Source organism: Somniosus microcephalus, chromosome 16 (assembly GCF_052327205.1).
Source record: "Somniosus microcephalus isolate GS21.2 chromosome 16, FLI_Smic_1.0, whole genome shotgun sequence".
Lineage (NCBI taxonomy): Eukaryota > Metazoa > Chordata > Chondrichthyes > Squaliformes > Somniosidae > Somniosus > Somniosus microcephalus.
In genome coordinates this window covers 74,395,879-74,409,709 of record NC_141002.1, presented here as the reverse complement: position 1 = coordinate 74,409,709, position 13,831 = coordinate 74,395,879, and the positions used below count along the sequence as shown (strand labels likewise).

At 45.4% G+C, this 13,831-nt stretch overlaps 1 protein-coding gene across 1 annotated transcript in view; it reads right to left on the bottom strand.

Annotated features, from left to right (window-relative positions):
- Positions 1-13,831, bottom strand: part of otogl (otogelin-like) — a 237,127-nt gene that overhangs the window by 40,328 nt on the left and 182,968 nt on the right. Inside the window, exons 39-44 of the mRNA XM_086009727.1 lie at positions 13,541-13,699; positions 12,661-12,852; positions 12,017-12,229; positions 9,671-9,775; positions 8,314-8,421; positions 2,360-2,461 (exon numbers count right to left, since the gene is read on the bottom strand). Coding sequence (XP_085865853.1) covers positions 2,360-2,461; positions 8,314-8,421; positions 9,671-9,775; positions 12,017-12,229; positions 12,661-12,852; positions 13,541-13,699 — 879 coding nt within the window. The remainder of the gene's footprint in view (positions 1-2,359; positions 2,462-8,313; positions 8,422-9,670; positions 9,776-12,016; positions 12,230-12,660; positions 12,853-13,540; positions 13,700-13,831) is intronic.

Here is a 13,831-nt window from a genome sequence, read left to right as displayed (position 1 = left end):
CTCTTGCTGCATTCCCCTGAGAAACCATCTCCCCCGGCAGTATCCAAAATGGATAATCTGTTGGAGAGGGAGATGGACCCAGGGGATCCGGCACTATCTTCCATTTCTTCTCTGTCTGGCGGTCACCCATTCCCTGTCTGCCTGTGCACACTTTACCTGTGGTGTGACCACCTCGTTAAACGTGCTATCCACCTTCTCTCCCCTCCGCAGCGCTCTCCCCTCCCCTCCGGCTCTCTTCCCTCCCCCTCCCGCATTCTCTCACCTCCCCCTACCACTTCCACCCCTCCCCCTCTCTCTTCCCTTCCCCTCCCCTCTCTCTGCCTCCCCTTTCCTCTTTCTCCCCTCGCCTCTTGCTCTCCCTCCCCTTCCCCTCTGTCTCTCCCTCCCCCTCCCGTTCTCTCTCCCCTCCTCTTCCCCTTCCGTTCTCTCTCCCCTCTCGTTCTCTCTCCCCCCCCGTCTCTCCCACCCCTCCCCCTCTCTCTCCCCTCCCCACCCGCTCTCTCTCCCTCTCTCCCCTCCCCTCACTCTCCCCTCCACCTCTCTCTCCCCTCACCTCCCTTTCTCTCTCCCCTCTCTCTCCCCTCACCTCCCTTCCTCCCCCCTCTCCCTCTCTCTCCACCTTTCCCGTCTCTTTCCCCATCCGCTCTCTTCCCTCCCCTCCCTCTCTCTCTTCCCTCCCCTCCCCCTCCCTCTCTCCCCTCCCCCATTCTCACTTCCCTCCCCTCCTGCTCTCTCACCCCTCCCGCTCTCTCTTCTCTCCCTTCCCTCTCCCCTGCCCCCTCTCTCTCTCCCCTCCCCTCCACTTCCTGCTCTCTCTCCCATCCACCTGCCCATCACTCTTCCCTCCCCCTTCCCCTTCGCTTCCCTCCCACTCGCGCTTTCCTCCTCCTACCCCTCTCCCTTCCCTCCCCCTCCCGCTCTCCCTCCCCTCCTCCGGCCCGCTCTCTCTTCCCTCCCCCTCCCACTTCTTTTCCCTCCCCCTCCCGCTCTCTCTCCTCTCTCCCCTCCCCCGGCCCCCTCACTCTTCCCTCTCTCCTCTTCCCCTCCCCCTCCCTCTCCCCTCCCCTCCTCCTCTTCCCTCCCTCCCTCTCTCCCCACCCCTCCCCCTAGGCTTATATTCGCTGGAGTTTAGAAGAATGAGAGGGGATCTCATTGAAACTTATAAAATTCTAACAGGACTGGACAGACTAGATGCCGGAAGGCTGTTCCCGATGGCGGGGGAGTCCAGAACCAGGGGTCACAGTCTAAGGTTACGGGGTAAGCCATTTAGGACTGAGATGAGGAGGAATTTCTTCACCCAGAGAGTGGTGAACCTGTGGCATTCTCTGCCACACAGGGCAGTTGAGGCCAATTCATTAAATATATTCAAGAAGGAGTTGGATATATTTCTTGAGGCTAAAGGGATCAAATGAATATGGGGAGAAAGCAGGGACAGGGTACTGAATTTGGATGATCAGCCAAGGGCAGCACGGTGGCATAGTGGTTAGCACTGTTGCCTCACAGCGCCAGGGACCCGGGTTCAAATCCAGCCTCGGGTGACTGTCTGTGTGGAGTTTGCACATTCTCCCCGTGTTTGCATGGGTTTTCTCCGGGTGCTCCGGTTTCCTCCCACAGTCCAAAGATGTGCGGGTTAGGTTGATTGGCCATGATTAAAATTGACCCTTAGTGTTAGGGGGGATTAAATACGTGGGGTTACGGGGATAGGGCTTGGGTGGGATGGCTGTCGGTGTAGGGACTGGGTGCTAGGGTTTGGATGATCAGCCATGATCTCGTTGAATGGCGGAGCAGGCTCGAAGGGCCGAATGGCCTACTCCTGCTCCTATGTTTCTATGTATGTTTCTATGATCTCATTAAATGGCGGAGCGGGCTCGACGGGCCGAATGGCCTGCTCCTATCTTCTATGTTAACGTACACATCAGAAAATCACCCCATGACTTTAATAACTGAATTGATTCCACACAAGCATTTCTGAAACTTTTGTGAATCCAGCACCTTTATAATCTGACCTCCTTGCCATAATAGTGCTCAGCATTAAGACAGGCGAAAACATAACCAGTGGAAGATTGGATTCTATAAAATGGTCGCCCTCAATTTGTAAATGCCAAAGTTGGCCGTTTAATACTATCCTGAACCACGGTGATATTTAAAAAGAAATGCAGCAAAAAAATGGCATTGCCCAATTTTTATACATGCACAAGACATACAAGTTTCCTGCCAAAGATAGAAAACTATTTTATTTCCTCATTGACAAATTATTTATCCTTTGATTATCACCAAGTCTACTTTAAAATTGTCACCGAACTTTACATGAATTGCTAACCAAACAGATTATAAGTGACAAAGTTCCTATTTCACTCACCGCAGTGGTATAGTGGACAGCAGCGATCGGTGGTGTTGAGATCTACTGCAATAACATCTCCTTCATTGCATGTAGGAATTGGGTCAATGCATGACTCACACACTGGAAAATTGGAAAGGAACTTTTGATATTTATTTTGGGTTTAATCCACAGTAAATACCTCATTCACCACTTTAAAAAAAAAGATACAGTGCCAACCACCATAGCCAACCAGTGCCTCACAGAAGGCATGACCTTTTTTTAAAAGTCCCTAACTTTCCTGACTAAACAAACTGTATCTAATAAAAGTATGTGTTATTCATAACTATAACATGCATTTAGCTGCTTCATTACCCCCCACTGTGAATCAGCATATTCTAAAGTTCAATAATAATGCCTATAGAAAACTGACTGGGACACTGATTAGTTTTGGTGTTTATAAAGAAAATATGCAAGCCATATAAAACTATGTTGGAAGCAGAGCTGCATCATGCCTCAAACATGAAAATTTCTGTGGTATATCAGTTTTGATATGGCTTTAGGTAGATAGAATAATGTGAATTTAAAATTGAGTTCAGTTAGCTGGTGTCAATGGAGAAATAAAAATTGTCTACAGACATCGACATTTCCAGGGGCCACAACTCACAAAGGGATAAAATACCAGACGTTACACTGCCGGTAGAGGTGCAGTGCAGGGAGAGTGTAAGAAAGTGCAATTTAAGGCCCATAGGGGGAAAAATTCAGTATCGCCCCGTTTTGGGGTGCCATTATCGGCCGTGCGCAAAGTTTAGCGCCTGGCGCTAATTATCGCCTCCGACGGCAAACTAGGCTTTTATCGCCCCTGGAGGTGACTGGAGCGCTAAATCAGGCGCTTCACACCTGTCTTAAGGCGCAAAAGCCGAGGAGCAAGGCGCTACCTCAGAGCGCTGGCGAAGCAAGGAAGGGCAAATCAAAATGAACCTGCAAAGTGCTGCTCAGTACCCAAAACACCTTCACACAACGTTGAATCTCTCCAGAAGTTTCTCTCTCTCTCTCTCAGAATGCATGGTGCAAGAATGTCACCAACAAAAAAAGGCAGGAAGCGGTCGCCTTTAAATAGCGCTCCCCCAGTCCCTTTCTGACAGCAAAATGCTCCCCTCAACCTGTCGTTGCTAGCAGCAGGCGGTAAGGCAGGGGCAATATCCGGTCTGGGGCACTACCGGGGCGTTGCGCACTCGACTGATGCCACAATCTGCTGGCGCAGGAGATCGTGGCGGTAGTGTTTAGCGCCGCCGCAAAATGTCCAGTTAATTTCGTGAGCTTTGCAAACATCGCCGCGCCCGGGCGCGAGTTGCTTTGCGCCCCATTAGCGCCCTCTTAAGGTGCTAACGGGAGGCGCAAACTACTGAATTTTTCCCCCATAGTATTTTCTGCCTTTCAAAGTGGACAATAGCAATATGTTAGGTATTATGTCCATGTATAATTGAGACACGGACTGCAGGAGTTGGTTATAACAGGTCTTTACTGAATGGAGACAACCTGGAACTACTATGCAAATGTTACTACACAGGCTTATATACAGGGGTACTGCAGTGTACAGGGGCTGCAGAATATAGTTCCTTCTGCAAAGTACATACACTACAATTCCTCCCCTTTTAGCTAAACAGTACATAACATTCGATTAACAATGAAATAACATATTTACAATTACAGCTGCTAGATACATTAGTTGAAGTTAAGCAATTATAAGTTCAGTCTTTAAGGAGGCTTCCTGATTCTGTCTGGATAACGCCTCTTTGGGGTATCAGGTTCTTCTGGCAAAGTTGAGTCGGAATCAATGTCATTGTTTGCTTCGTCTGCTTCCAATATCACCGATTCTGAGGTAGATGCAATTGGTACTTCGGTTTCATCGCCAGGTGTATCAGATCGTGGTGTGGAGTTGACGTTTCCCAGTAACTCTAGAATCTGGTCAGCATGGCGTCTTACAATGCTCTCTCCAACGTCCACGGTATACATTAGAGGTCCTTGCCGTGTGCAGATCGTTCCTGGCTGCCATTTCTCTGTGCGGTAGTCCCGGGCCAAAACTGGTTGACCTATCTTAAAACTCCTGGTCGGCCTTTCATTCATATTCTGAAACTGCCTGTTCTCCACATCTCTTCTGATGTTTGGCTTAACCAAATCCAAGCGGCATCGTAGTCTTCGATTGAAGAACATCATGGCTGGAGTTTGGTTGGTAACCGCATGTGTCGCATTCCGGTAGGCAAACAAGAAGTTATCCACCTTGTGTTGTAGGGGTATATCTTCATTACACATTGCCTTGATAGCCTTCTTGAATGTTTGAACGAACCTCTCGGCCAATCCATTAGTGGCTGGATGATATGGGGCGGATGTGTAATGCTTAACACCATTGTTCTTTAAGAACCTCCGGAACTCTTCAGACACAAACTGTGGTCCATTGTCAGAGCAAATCTGTTCAGGCAGCCCATTTCTGGCGAATATGGTTCGTAAGACTGTGATAGTTTTTTCTGTGGTGGTTGAGGACATTTTTATTACCTCTGGCCACTTTGAATGTGCATCCACCGCAATTAAAAACATCGAGTCCATAAATGGACCAGCAAAATCAATGTGCATCCTTTGCCATGGAGATGAGGGCCACTCCCATGGATGTAGAGGGGCTTGTGGTGGGGCGTTTTGGACGTTCTGGCATCCTGTACAGCTCTTGGTCATCTCTTCGATTTCTCTATCGATTCCCGGCCACCACACAAACGCTCTGGCTAAGTTCTTCATTTCTACCCCTCCCAGATGACCCTCATGAAGCTCATTGAGCACTCTATCCTTCAATTTGGGTGGAATTACTACTCTGGATCCACACATCAAGGTTCTTCTGCACACTGACAGCTGTTCTCTTCTCGGCGAGAATGCTGGCAGCAGTGGTTCGCCATGTGCTGGCCATCCCTTCACAGTTAAATCATAGACCCAGGAGAGTGTCGGGTCATTTCGTGTTTCCTTTTCTATGTTTGCATTCGTCACAGGGAGACATTCGACTATGGTCGAGTGGAATATCTCCACTGGATCCACTGCAAGTTCTTCTTCCACCGTCGGCAACGGTAGGCGCGACAATCCATCAGCATTCCCATGCTGTTTAATTCCTTTGTACTCGATGTCATATTGGTGTGCCCCTAGGAAAAGGGACCACCTCTGTAGCCGTTGTGCTGTCATTATCGGTACGCCCTTCTGAGGGTTGAAAATGGAGACAAGAGGTTGATGATCAGTAAGTAGAGTAAATTTCTGACCGTGCAGGTAGTGATTGAACTTCTTCACCCCCCACACCAGGCTGAGGGCCTCTCTGTCAATCTGGGCGTAGTTACGCTCGGCTGAAGTTAACGAACGTCCCCACAGATGCGAACCTTCCTTGGCTCCTCAGACTTATTGTTTAACGTTTTCCTCATGACAGGAACAATGGGTGTCGCCCACTCGCTCCAGTCTACCTTAGATAACACGCCTGCATTCTCCAGATTCTCCAGCTCTGCCTCGACGGCTGGGCGAATTACATATGGTACCGGTCTTGCTTTGAAAAACTTGGGAATTGCATTCTCTTCTATTTTTATCGAGGCGGTTACGCCTTTAAGAGTTCCCAGTTCTTGTTGAAATACTTCTTTGGCGTTAGCTAAGATTGTTGACAATCGTCCAGGAGTGACGTCGTCATCCTTTTTACCAGCCACCGTCAGTGCCTGAATGGAGTGCCAGTCTAAACTTATCTTTCTGATCCATTCACATCCCAATAACGGTGGTCCACCATCTTGCAGTATGTACAGATACAATTTCTGTATTTCCTTGCCGTTGTATTCGACAGGCACCCTTATTTTTCCTCTGGGGTATACTTTTTGCCCCGTATACGTCTTCAAGACAATGGATGTCTCTTTAAAGGGTATGTGTGAGAATAGCCGCTCGTAGTCTCGTCGATTCATGACGGTTAGAGCTGATCCTGTATCCAATTCCATTTTGACTTGGGACCCTGCTATCATGAGGGTGACCCAAATGGTTCAGTGATCCACTTTTGCGATTACGTTGTGAAGTTTGAGACAGCTTAGTCTCTTGTTCCCGGATTCACTATCGCTCATCTGGTCTTCGGAACTACTGTCCATCATCTTTTGTACTTTCCTGTACGGTTCCTTAGTAGCCTTTTTGTTGTCGTTGGTCTTCTTCCCAGACCTGCAAACTCGTGCAATGTGTCCCATCTTTCCGCATTGCCTGCATATTTTGTCCTTGGACCAGCAGTCCTTCTGGTCATGGGTTGTTCTGCCGCAGCGATAAAATTTTGCAAATCCCCGTGTCATTTCGTGGGTGCCGCATTCCTGTGGCTTTTGCTGTATTTCCGCAGTTCCCCTTGCTGCTGCTTCATACGATACTGCCACGCTGAAAGCCTTATCTAGTGTCAGCTCTTTCTCTGAGAGTAATCTCTTCTGGGTTCCTTCACTCAGGAGTCCACAGACAAATTTGTCCCGTAAGGTATCTGCCAGTCCTGCTCCGAACTGGCAGTGCTTTGATAGCTTGCGTAGTTCCGTAAGGTAATCAGCATTGCTCTCATCTTTATGCTGATTTCTCCTGTGGAATTTAAATCTTTCTACTATCAGCAGCGGTGTAGGATTTAGGTGTTCCTGTAGGATAGCAACAATTTCATTAAAACTCTTCGCCTTCGGTTTGGCTGGAGTAATCAGGTCCCGCAATAGGCCGTACGTTCTTGCGCCCATTAAGTTTAGCAGTACCGATGCCTTTTTCTCATCGGCTACTTCGTTTGCCTCGCAATATACCTCGACTCTTTCCACATACGTGGTCCAGTCTTCTATTGCATTATCGAAGGCAGTGATATTGCCAGTCTTCGGCATCTTGGAAATCTAAGCTGGCACCTCCCGCGCTTTGCCTTCTTCCCCGATTTAACAAAATGGCGCCTCCTGCGCTTTGCCTTCTTCCCCGCTGGATTAAGATGGCGCCTCCCGCGCCTTCTGTCTTCTCCACTGTTGCTAGCGCTGTTGCTGGCGTTTTATTCCTTGATGGCGACGCCCTATGGTCTTCACGCACTTCCCCCCGCGCTGCTGCTAACGCCGCTCTCCGCAGTTCCCGTGGCAAACTGCAGCTCCTCGCGGCTTTCTGCGCGTTTAATTTTTATTATTTCCCCGTCGTCGGAACAACCCTGCGGACTCTTGCCTCCCTCTTCTCGGGTCTGTACGCTGCCCGGCTTCGTAGCACCGGCCGTGCCCTGTGTGCTCCACCCTCTCTCTCTCTCCTCTTCCTGACATCGCTGCTCGGCCCCGTTGCAAAGCCACCCGCTCGAGCTCTAGACCGCCGCAGCCCAGGAAGGATCAGTGTACTACCTGCCACCAGCCCGATTAGCTGAAGCACCATCGACAGGATAACCAAGCCCCGCTCTCGACAGCCTCTCCTGCAAATCTTCAACTCCACTGACTCAGAGGCGGATGCCCACTGTCGACGCCCGTTTCTTCTGTTTCTTTCTTCCTTCTGGCCTCGACCTCTGATAACTTCGCTTCAGGGATGGATCCCCATGAGGTGGTGCAGACTGTAGGTAAGTTTGTATCTGCTCGTCGCCAGTATTATGTCCGTGTATAATTGAGACACGGACTGCAGGAGTTGGTTATAACAGGTCTTTACTGAATGGAGACAACCTGGAACTACTATGCAAATGTTACTACACAGGCTTATATACAGGGGTGGTCATTACTGGTACTGCAGTATACAGGGGCTGCAGAATATAGTTCCTTCTGCAAAGTACATACACTACATTAGGCACCTAAGATAGTCTCCATTGTGTAATGCTGTGGAAAAGGGGTAATAGTCCTGTGGCAGGCTATCTGAGTCACATAAGGTTGCAAACTTCAATTCATAGGATATGTACGTCTGCCTGTGGTAACTGCCTTTTTGCTGTGAAAACAAGTTTAAAATGTGAAGTGATAGCTCAAATTGGAACAACATTATCTTACCACATTGAAAGGAGAAACAGCAGGACTCATCTTTTCGCACTTCAACGAGAAACTGGTCCTCTCTACATACAGGTGGTGAACTAGTTGGACATGCCAGCGGGTCACATTCTGTGTATTAACAGCAAAATTAACAACACTGTATTGTATTCAGTACTGCAATTACAAAAACAGCAAGAACAAAAATATTTTGCACTTTGCATTGCTGTAGTGTAGTGTTTAAACAAAAATATTCAAATTGGAAAATAGAGAAATCAATGGGATAGTTTACATAAAGTCAAATTTGCTGCATACAGCTATATCAACTAGTATGCTTTCTTCTTTAAACAACTAATTTACTCAACAATATGATGGCATTTTTAACTTTTGTCAACACACTCTGAAAATTAGTCTAGAAATATTACTGCTCGCAGTTCCACAGGCTGTGATTTCACCCACCTTGGCGGATTTGGTGCAGCCTGGGTCAGTGGTGGCTCCCGGCCCAGCCCCGCTCTGAGAGATGATTTTATGATGATTGGGCTTGCTAAGCCCGCCCAGCAAGTTTCCCAGCCAATTGAAGGAAGTGGGTCTGATGACATCATTCGATGATGCGTCATCAGCCGGTTTCCTTAAAGGGACCGTGCGCAAATTGATTTTGAAATTTGTGCGGTCAGTGTTCTACAGCATTGAGGTGCTGCAAACACTGACAAGCGCTGCAGAGAGGTGCACGGCTGCACCCAGGCTCTCCCATAACTCCCCCCATATGCTTATGGAGGGAGTCACAGCACGCAGGGAGGACCTCTTCCCTTCCCAGGGGCGGAAGAGACCTCCCCAGGAGACCAACGCAGCCTGGTTGCACATTGCACAGGAGGACACAAGCAGGGATGTTGTCAGGAGGACCTGGCTGCAGTGGCGCAAACCTTTCAATGATCTCACTAGATCACGAAACGTTACTGCAAAGCCACGCTCAACCTTATCCTGCTGTGCCGCTCATCACACCCCCATCACTCTGCCTTCCCTACCCTACTCCTGCACAACCTTACTCACACCAACTTACCTTGCACCTCCACCCGTCCCTCTCTATCTACATTATCACTTCCCCATCTCACTAGCCACGTGTTTTTAACATGTGCAGCATGATATTTGAACCCTTCACCAATGTGTACTTCCTGCCACATGTTGTTGGCAGTTGTGGATTGGCCAATCATTATATACCTGACTGATTTTTCATTCCATTGACTTTAATCAAAAGAAAAATCAGGCCGAGCGTGTAACAGGCACTGATCCACAGCCACTAGTTTTCCGCCCTCACCCAAAGTGAAAATGATCCCCTCAAATCTCCCAAAATGTCAATCTGTGATATTAATTTCTGTAAACTTACCACATCGGTAGTCAGGACAACAAGACACGGCACTATAGCCTATCACCAATTTATCTCCATTTTCGCATGTTAGAACGTCGGTTCCACATATGGTCAAATTGCACTCTGAAGAAAATGCAGGCAATTAGAAAGTTTAAAATTTTCATGTTTGTTCTTTTTCTAGAATAGTTGCATTCGTTAAAGATATAGTATACTTTATCATAGAACAAGCTCAAAACTATATTTTAAAATAATTTATTTACACTTAATTTTTTTAATCTGCAACAAGGTTGGGTAGAAATTTTGCAAACCTATTGAAGGGGGCAGGAATGTAGCAGGACAGATTTCCACCCACTGCTTTGACTCTGTCGCAAATCTTGGTGATGGGATCATTAGAATACTTGGGGCAGGTGCCTACACTTGTGGCAGTATAATAGAGGCACCCATCCCATTAAGGAGGCAGACTCAGAGCATCCCTGGAAAGGGTACCTGAGGCCCAAGTCTGACTGAAGAAAATTGCCAGCAAATTATTTTTTTTAAACTTTCCCCCCGGGGAATAAGGAGCCAACTTAGTAAATGTTCCAGTCCTTCAGTTGGCCCACAATAGAACCTCTGCAATGTTACAAGGTAGCCCTAAGAAACACCCACAGCTCCTTGAGTCCAATTTTTCATCTAGTCTTCAAAGTAGGGCGGTGAAGGCCAGTTCATTAAATATATTCAAGAAAGAGTTGGACATATTTCTTAAGGCTAAAGGGATATGGGGAGAAGGCAGGGACAGGGTACTGAATTTGGATGATCAGCCATGATCTCATTGAATGGCGCAGCAGGCTCGAAGGGCCGAATGGCCTACTCCTGCTCCTATCTTCTATGCTTCTATGTTTCTATGTTTCAACCCAGTGGATCAGGGAACCAGCCCAAATTGCAGAGCAGCCCCCACCCCCCCCCCGCCCCCATTGGAATCGGGTCCCAGTTCTACCCCCTGGATCGTGTATTTTTTATACTGGTATCTCTTTTGATGCGTCACTTTGTATTTCATGCTCTGATTTGAATTTCACATTGTCTAAACTTATAAAATAGAATGTAAAGTAGAGCCACTATCTTAAGATATTTAATCATGTTAAATAGTAATTTCTCTCTAATGGCCCAGATTTTAAGGTGGTAATGATGGCGAACTGTCAGAGTTCGCCGTCATTACCCCTCTGAAATTGACCATAACTTCAGGATTTAATGCATGCACAGATAAACGCAGAAATCCTAAAGTTGCGGTCGGTCATTCACTGCTCCACCACAGGCTGCGCTGTGGAACTCCCCATAGCTGGCAATCAGTGAAATCAGTTGAAATGACGAAAACTTAAGATTTTCCAATCTAATTGTGCTGTTAAACACCCCATTAAATGTTAAGCCTTGTTGGAATAGGTGTAACTGGGGTTTTAATGGTTTATTGACTGTTGAACAACTGTTCTGGTCCTGCAAAAACAGATTTTAAATTTGTGGAATGTCAAATTTCTCCATTATGATAGAAAATTACTAGATTTTTAAAATAATAAAAAGTAGTTTTTTAAAGCTTGTTTATGATATTTCAGCTTCTACCTTAACCCATGTGTATGTCTCAATCTTTATTTCGCCCTCTGTAAAAATGTAAAAAGTTAATTGAATCAGTGCTTTTTATTTCGTGGTTTGCTGTCTGTGAGAATTCTTCAATGTGATTGGCTGCTTAGGCAGCTTGATGATGTCACTGCTGCATTGCGCTGAGGATACCCTTTTGACAGCGCTACAATCAATTTAATGTTGAGAAAACTTAAGTTTTCGCCACAGAAATCGCAAAATCTTTGTGGGCAACTTTATTCATGGTCAGTGGCGATCACCGTTGCCTCGCCGCTGACTGCAAATTCCGGGCCAATACTTTTAAATATTTCTCTTTGTATTCATTTTCTCTTTAGAATTCATCCTTATTATTGCAGCCTTCTTTTACTTAATGTTTTCTCCAACACTGAACGTGAGAGAAGAAGTGAGGTACGGGCAGGAGAAGCAAGGCAAGGGAAGTAGAAAAGAGGAGAGCGATAACTCAGAAGCAGTCAAGGTCACCAGGAAGCCAATGACAGAGAAATACAAAATGTGAACAAAGCTGAAAATAGAAAATAGAAACAAAGATAAAAAGCTGAAAAAAGATACACGTAAAAAGTAGATGAAAATGGAGGAAAGAAAAAGGATACAAATGGGGATAGTAGTACAGCGCTATCAACTCACCTCTTATTACTGAATGCAGTAATACATATTATGGCTTTTTAAAAAAGAAATACAGATTAATTGACACTTTCATTACTAAGAACAGAACTACGCCGTTTGATTCTAATAACTAACACATACCACAAATCTTCTTTGGACAGCACGCTCCCTCCTCAACGACATCAATAATTATCTCTCCCTCTCTTTCACAGATTGGTGATGATACTTCACCACATTCAGGTTCCATGGCAATAATAGTCCCATTCTCCAAGCATTTGTACATACAGCATCCTTTATGCGATCCATTCCAGGTCTCACCTGCTGACCTTGGCTGGCCTTCATTGTCCGTGCAAGCTGGAAAAAAATAAAGACTTAAATAGTTCAAATCAACACTCTCGCTTACATCATCTGATCTACTGTGCTTTGATTTTAACTTTTAGCAAACTAAATTCATGCATTAATTTCACAAATGAGTTAACTTTTTCTCTTTTTCTCAAAGTATATCAATCATCTTACATAATCCAAGGCACTCACATCCCTTTATCTTTACAGTTATTTTTATTGACAGGGTGTCTGTGAAATGTATTGCATGCACACACAAGGAAAAAGGCTACAGCATTAATCTTAGTTTACACTTCTGTATTAAAATCAAACTAAATTGGATTACAACTGACAATAATTTAATGAAACCTAATATCAGAAAAACAACATATTAGAGAGCTGGGTCATATTTTATTTGCAACGTATTTCTAAATAAGATACTACAAAATGCAACAGTTACTAACCACACTGTTCCTCTGTAACACAGTAGTTAGAGTCTGGTTGATGCAGCACAGTCCCTCGTGGACAAACACAGCTCTCACTAATGAATGAACAAGTTGAGTCATGCTCCAAATAGAAGTCTTTATTCTGACATGTTTTACTCTCACAAGCGGGCACACAAGGTTGGTATTCCATGCCTATGGGGCAGCTAAGCGCTGTATGTGCAATAGTAGAATCATATTGTCAAAATAACATTAAAAAAATGTAGAATATGAAAAGTTCATTTTAAATTTAGGCATTTTACCTGTATGACTATTTTATAAAGTAAAATGTAAAGAAGCAACAAAGATCTATGCAGCTCTACTCAGCGATACCCATTTAAGGTGAATACTATTAAGATCTATTCCTGTTTAAGATATAAAACTACCTCTAAAATATCATGCAATTCAAATTCTACCCATGATCAAAGTTCTTCAACCAAAATTTTATTTGTGATAGTTTATCATAAAAGGCTGCATCCAGGTTCCAGCATTATAAAATCTGCCTCAACAACATCTTGGTCAGGTCGCAAAGAAGCCAATAGGTTTTTAGCAAAATATCCTGTGGTATAATGCTGTCCTTACTAAAGTCCTTGTACCATGTTTCTAGTTATGCCACCACAAGAGGATCTTGATAGAATTTACAGTAAAAATGCTGTCATTGAGTTAAATGTAGCTCTCAAGTGGTTCAATTCACAAAACAGTAAAGCTGGGACAAGTAGTTTTATATTCAGACGAGAAGTCTGAACAAGAATGGTTTAGGCATGAAAGTTAGCTTAGAGATTGCAATAAACATTCACACTTATTGAGGAAGAAATGTTTCTATTCATGTGAGCACAGCATGAGGAGTCTGCTGAGAACATACTTTTGGAAGACACGGGGTAGTCAGTTTGCTTGACAGGCTCATTGACAAATCCCTGAATGGAGGAGTCAGAGACTATCTTCCACTTCCAGTGAATAGTCAGAGTATAGAAAAACACATGGGCAGCCAGCCAGCCAGTTGGGTCTGGAGAGGAAGCCTGGCCTAGAGCAGGGGAGAAACGTGTGGATCTCAAGCTTAGAGCTAATCAGAATCAGATGGCCAGGAAAAGTTATGCAAGGCTGCTAAATAGGAATAGATTGGTGTCATTTAATTATTTTTCTTGTTATCAAGAAG